This window comes from Nematolebias whitei, chromosome 10, assembly GCF_014905685.2.
Source record: "Nematolebias whitei isolate Nwh7 chromosome 10, NemWhi1, whole genome shotgun sequence".
NCBI lineage: Eukaryota > Metazoa > Chordata > Actinopteri > Cyprinodontiformes > Rivulidae > Nematolebias > Nematolebias whitei.
This window is the reverse complement of record NC_056507.1, coordinates 33,489,236-33,496,293: the sequence shown is the minus strand read 5'-3', so window position 1 is coordinate 33,496,293 and position 7,058 is coordinate 33,489,236. Positions and strand designations below refer to the sequence as shown.

General features: G+C 39.9%; 1 protein-coding gene across 1 annotated transcript in view; it reads left to right on the top strand.

Moving 5' to 3' along the window:
* Positions 1 to 4,751, top strand: part of asb13b (ankyrin repeat and SOCS box containing 13b) — a 7,895-nt gene extending 3,144 nt beyond the window's left edge. Inside the window, exons 5-6 of the mRNA XM_037682996.1 lie at positions 3,199 to 3,390; positions 3,464 to 4,751. Coding sequence (XP_037538924.1) covers positions 3,199 to 3,390; positions 3,464 to 3,627 — 356 coding nt within the window. The 3' untranslated portion in view covers positions 3,628 to 4,751. The remainder of the gene's footprint in view (positions 1 to 3,198; positions 3,391 to 3,463) is intronic.
* The last annotated feature ends 2,307 nt before the right edge of the window (positions 4,752 to 7,058 follow it).

Here is a 7,058-nt window from a genome sequence, read left to right as displayed (position 1 = left end):
CTCTATCAAGGATGTGCACATCTTCATCCCTGAAAGTGACTGCTGGCCTGCAGATGAGTGTAAACTGCCGAGTCTTGGCCTGAAGATGTTGCTCTTCTGTGCTGGGCCAAAGAGCAACATCATCAGGCCAGGAGAACTCTGTGGTTTACACTCATCTGCAGGCCAGCAGTCACTTTCAGGGATGAAGATGTGCTCATCCTTGATAGAGAGAAGTGTTGGTTTGAGAGAGGAGTAAAGGAAGCCATCTTTGTGATGAGAACTCATCCATCATTAAACAGGGACAGAGGCCTCTGTGTCCAACTGTAGCCCTCTTACAATGCTGTTATTGCTGGTATCTCTCAGCCCCCTGTGAATAGCAAACAGCCTAGAGCACTAACGATCCATTGTTAGGCTGATGATGGTCCTCCTTTATCATGTTAACAGCTAGTTCTGGATGTCAGCAACAAACTGGTTGATCCACTATGAAAAGAGACTATTTGAAACTAAGTTTGTTGCAGCTTCTCAAACTGACAGTCTTTTGGATTAAAGACTAAACGTTTCAACAAGTTGTTTTTTTTTTAATCTGTCCAGAGGACCTGACTTAACTTTTTTAGATTTTCTACCTGGATTATTGAGGATATTTTGTGTATACCCTTCATTACTCCAATAAATTATCTGAATATTAAAATCCTTGTATTACAATATTTTATTTAAACTTTATTTTACCAGGTAAAGTTCCGTTGAGATTAAGAACTTTTTTTTTGTTATATGAATAGCCAATACATATAAATAGTCCATCCATCCATCCATCCATCCATCCATTATCTTTACCCGTTTATTCCATTTTGGGTCACGGGGGTCGCTGGTGCCCATGTCCAGCAGTCACTGTGCGAGGGGCGGGGTACACCCTGGACGGGTCGCAAGTCCATCACAGGGCCACATAGAGACAAACGACACAAACAACCATTCACTCTCTCACTCACACCTAGGGAAAATTTAGAGTTACCAATCAGCCTAACATGCATGTTTTTGGTCTGTGGGAGGAAACCGGAGCACCCGGAGAAAACCCACGCATGCACGGAGAGAACATGCAAACTCCACCCAGAAAGGCCCCTGGACCGGGGTTTGAACCAGGGACCTGCTCGCTGAGAGGCAGCAGCTCTACCAGTTGCGCCACTGTGCTGCCCCATATAAATAGTCAATAAGTGAAAATGAATAGATGGGAAATTATGGATGGCTTTTGGATTTTTCCTTACAAAGGTGGAGAAGACAGCAATGTCATAACGGTGAGCAGCACTAGTGCTGCAGGAGCTCCTGTCATGGAGGTGATGGACAGCAGCAGTAAGGAGTCAGAGCAGGAACCTTCGGGTACAATTTAAGAGCACAATCATACCTGCAGACTATGCTTTTAGAATAAATTGTGCTTCACTTATGACAAGCGGTATACAATTACCTTAACAAGTATAGAATATTAAAAATGTTAATTTCATTTTGCAGAGCAACCAGATGTACTGAGAGAGAAACAGAGAGAGATGGAGAATGAAAAGGACAGCAAAAGTCATGAGAAGCCATTTGATTATTTTGCCCGCCCTCATTTCAAGGATTTGGATTTATTTTTCCATTACCATCCAAATCAGACAAGTAAAAGAAAAATTCCCAATGTCTTCCACTCAAACGATGGCACAAACAGAAAGTGGCTGACATACAATGAAGCTAATCACTCCCTATTCTGTTCAGTATGCCTTGCATTTATCTTTTTTTTTTACAAAAGTGAGTAAAAATGTGTTTGATTTGATGGAGAATAAACAACACATCTGTAGTACAACACGATCTCTCATTTGTTGTATGAAACTATGATTGACTGTCATATTCCTAGTGATTTTAAAAGGGCTTATGCATAGCAAAATATAGGGCAACATAATTTCAGTTTATGTGATTTGAGGACGGATTATTGCACCACAGAAGAAAGATTTATGTAGGTATTCAGTTAGACGTGTGCAAACAACATGCATTCAAAGTGCGCTCAATTGAACTCAGTCTTGGTGGTTTGCGTTAATCAGGTGGTGGTGGCCTGGGATGGTATCAAAATTCCCGGCCTGGATTATTGTCCCAGTCCGCCCCTGGAAACAAGTATCACAATTTGGTTTGCATGAATGTTTTGTCAAGGTCACAAAATATGACATTTGCCTTGGTAGAGGATTTACTCACTTGAGGCTCAGATTCACAAAAACTTCAATGTCTGGTTTTAGCTCCAAACCTGTCATGTGGACCTGCTGTCTCTTCTGTATTAGCTCTACATTCTCAAAACAACAAGCGCTCTTTATATGTTGACACAAACTTGTCCATCAAGTTCTGCTGGTGTGAGTAGTTTGCAATGTTTTTTGTGTCAAAACTCAGTGGTTTTCATTGCATTAGTCTGATTTTGACCTTCTGCCACAGAGAGCTGCACATCTTAACAAATATTATCCTTTAAAAAAAAAAAATCTGTTTTTATTCAGGAATCAGACATTTCTAAATAATTGTGACATTTTGTGCTAGCTTTCCCGTTGCCCTTGGGTCAAAATGACCAGTTTTAATATGAAGCCATGTGCTATTTTGACCTAAGGACAACAGGATTGCATCATCTTATTTTCACTTAATAAATGAAGAAACGGATTCAGGGTTTCTACGTTTGACTCACTGAGCGCTTGTTCTCCTGTGCAAGAGTTGAGGCTGTCCTCACCTTCAACGAACACTGAAGAAACATATTATTTACAGAGTTAATTACTTTGGGTTTTGTTTGTTAACGTCTGAACAGTGCAGAGGAACACTGGGTCATTGGCAGCACAGTTTGAGGTGCACGTCGCCCTTTGTGAGTGCTTTAAATCCGTTCTGCTCCTGTTAACAAAATACAATCCTTAGGTGAACTAAAGCTTTTGAGACATTTGCCAATGTGGAGTCAGTTTTTCTTTAACGCAGTGATTTTTGTATTGAGTAAAAAAAAAAAAAAAAAAAAAATTAAGAACAACTTTTTGTGATTAAAACATAAAAATCGTATTAAAAAAAAAAAAAGACCCCAATTTTCTCATTGACAGGAAATCCTCTCAGACTCTGGGTCACCAAAGGACTGCACGTTTTTTGCAGACGCTAAACAGGAGCAGAACGGTTCAAACATAAATGTGCTAAATAGATGTGATTTAAAAAAAATAATAATAAATTTGCTTCTTTTTATTTTTTTAGGGGCGAACGTGAACGCTTCCAAGCTCCATGAGGTGGCTCTTCATCATGCAGCTAAAACGAAGAACACTGATCTGATGGAGCTTCTTGTGGAGTTCGGCGGGAACGTGTTTGCTAGAGATAACCTGAACAAAAAGCCCATCCACTACACCGGTGTGGGCTCTGCCTCGTACCGCTGCCTGGAGTTCTTTGAAAGTAAGTGTGCTTCCTGTCCCTATGTGTTGGAGCAGCTGTAACTATGTAACGTGGTGGTCTTTTCCTTCTTTAGACACCCCTCTCAGTCTGCAGCAGCTCAGCAGAGTGGCTGTGAGGAGAGCGCTCGGTACCAGAGCACGAGGAGTCGTTTCCAAGCTGGGTTTGCCCACACGCATCCTCAACTTTCTCTCGTTTGTTGCGCCTCCTGTTTTTGAAATTCAAGAGCATTCCAACTAGACGTGACTCTTCTAGTTTACTTCTTTCTCATCAAATCTGCTCCTGCTGCTGCTTGTTTTTCAGAGAGTCACATGACAGGATGTTGAAGTCAACAAACACGTCTTACCAGACAGGACGGATTTCATGAGATTTGCAGAAAATATGTTTTTCTTTTTTAAAACCTAAACCCTCAGAGAACTTGATTTTCTTCATGAGCTGGAGACCACATTAAGCTGTAGTGAATTATTTCAGTTCTGCACTTTGGTCATGGATGTTTGTTGCGAAGGCTGAAAAATGAAAGGCGCACCTGTTAACCAACCCAATCGGCGACAGTAAACGCTCCCTTTACTTTGTGGGTTCAGCTCATCATTAAGGAATGTGAGCGAGAACGGGTTTTCTGCTTGATGCGCTCGTTCCAGCAGGCAGCGCTCCTCCACCTGTAAAATCTACTGCAGTTCATGGAACGTGGAGAAATTCTCATTTCTGAGAACGTTGATTAAGCAAACAGAACTGTGATGGTTTTCACACTCGTCAGAACTATTAAAGTTGTGGCTCTAAGAAGTGGAAAACTTCTGTTTAAATTTATAGCAGAAAAACAAGTTTTTCTCTTTGATTCTTATTGATAATCACCAAGAAATAAAAAGTGTGTGTTTCACACACCAAGTCTGTGTGTGTTTAACTTTTAAAATCAATCTTTCAGCTCCAAACACTGATCTTCAAATTGTGCACAAAGAACAAGCAGGTTGAGTGAAATAAACATTCCTGGAGGTGATGCGTGTCTTCTGCCAGTGTTTCCAGTGGTGGAGGTGTGAGTGTGTTGGTGCTTGTGTACATCATGAGGATCAGTCCCAGCTACAGTCACACCAAACTTTATCTCAATATCTGTAACGCCAACTGAATTAGAGCCAGTCTTGTGTTTATTATTGTTGATCAGCTGTTGCGGCCATTTTGAATCGTACTTGCTCCCAAAGTTCATCAGTTGTAGACAAACATCCAGTGATTACTTTCTAAAAGTTTCATTATAATCTGTCCAGAGGTTCACGAGATATTTTACTAACAGACACATACAGACATATTGATTTCATGTATGCACTTGTAAATATCCTGTAAGTATTTATTTGACTGTTTGACTTTGTACATACCACAGACGGTTTTAACTCTGTGAAGTTTGTGTAAATAAATGAAGTACAACAAAGTGCTGCTGTACTTTTTATAGTAGATTTTACCTGGGATGTATTTTCTTTGGCTTATAATAATTTTCTTGTCAGAGAAAAATAGATTTGAAGGACCGGTTAAGTTATACGTGCATTTGTAACGATGCTGTAAACAGGTTTGATGTTCATGCAGCGTCTGCTCAGACCTGTCCAGTTTCAGACACGTCTGAATATTCTGACAGAAGAACTGGAGGATTGAAACCTGTTCGCCAACAATAATCCAACTTCAGCCACACTGATCTTTCTCTGTAATCCAGAAAATACAAGATTTGATGAACACATCTGATGCGAGTGGCTGAGGGGAAAAGACAAAGTGCTGCTTTTCATTTAATGTATATCACAGACACCTTGTTTATTATTAGCCATTAAAATAGAATATTTTATGGGGGAGTGGTGGCGCAGAGGTTGGAGAAGGTGGGCCTGTGACAGGAAGGTCGCCAGTCCAACTCCTTGGGCAGACATCAAAACGTGGGTGGAAAAGATGAAACACACCCACCTGCCTCCACCCTCATTTGCCCTGCTCTGGGCCCTTGAGCAAGGCCCTGAACCCGCACCATCTGCTCCCCTGGGCGCCGCAGACAGCAGCTCTGCTCCACACAGGCTGTGGTAGCTCAGTGGTCTGTGGCTGCAGGAAGGACATCTGGTGTAAAATCAATGGCTAAGTGGAGTGACAGTTCGCTGTGGTGACCCCTGAAGAGGAGCAGCCGAAAGAAGGAAAAAGATATTATAAATAAGTTTTAAAAAGCAAGTCCCTTTGATTGTATTAAGTACTAGAATTAAAACAAAAAGCTTACAAGTAACAAGAGTTTACATAAAAACAAAACTTTACAAGTTTAGTCTTTTTGTTCTTAAAAATGTCGTTATAATAGGTCTTTAATTCAATATTTTAACAGAAAATATTTTTACACAAAGTATTCATGTACCAGTCAAACTCCTTGTGGGTCATTTAGACTCAGGAGTGTTAAACCACACAAGGTCACTCTGCCATTCAGACACATCACACAATAATTTAACAAAACTTCACACACGCATGCATCATCATTAGAATGATCATCATGTGCTTTTCATCAACACTGCTTCAAGGTCAAGGTTACAAATCAAGGTCAAAGGTTGTGCCATGTCCTTCCATTGTTATAGATCGATGTATTGCTGTATACGTTGGTCGACAAGCATAAATTGTTTTGTGTGTTACGCTTGTTTAATTTTGTTTTAATGTACAGAACAATATTTTGAAGAGTATACGTTTTATTGTGAAACTGTTTAAACTGATGGACAGTTGTTGCTTTAGTTTCAATACAAACTGATGAAGCTTTTATTCAGACAAATTCAACAAAATTTGCTCAACTTATACAGGATTTACAAGGACAGCCATGGTGCACTATAATAAAGTGTAACTGGTTGGATATTTTATTTTGTGAGGTACTTTGTGGTTTTTACTTGTGTAAAGTGTGATGTAAATACAGGTAGTGTTCCTTGAAGGAATGTGAGTTTTCAATAAAGATCACTCATGCTGAGTATGAGTCGGGGTCAGAGGTGTATTAAAATCCATCCAGTGGTTCATGAGATTTTTTGCTAACAGACATACAAGTAAACACCCAAGTAACATTTTTAGGAATATTTTCAAAGATTTTAAAGCAGCCTTTGAACAACAGTGAGCACTTTGGTAGAAGTCCACATTTCCTGAGGCTGTTTCCCCAAACTTGTAATTGAATCCTCTGTGACCCACAGCAGCTGCTCAGGAGTGGAACGCTGCTGTTAAAAGATCATTTAGGGTTATGTGGAAAGGGTGTAAACAGTTATCTTACCTGTTGTAGATGCTCTTTGAACAAACTGAGAAATAGTTTGTTTCTGACGGGCTTGACGAGCTAACAGCTGAGACCTGAGTGGGTTTGTGACGTCCCGAAGCAACTTTTAATCAAAAATTACTTTTATTGCAGTTCACATGATCACTTTCAATTTTGCATTACACAAATATTCAACTAGACAGACAGAAAGATAGATACTTGATTAATCCCAGGGGGGAATTTGAGGCATCCACTAGCATTTTATAATAATACAGGAAAAAAAAACAAACATGAAATAATCACAAAAGAAGCAGAATACACAAATCTGGAAAAAAAACAATATGAACATGCACAAGGTGGTAGGGAGTACTATATTCATGATTAACACACACACCCACACACATACACACACACACATATATATATATATATACACACACACACACACACATAT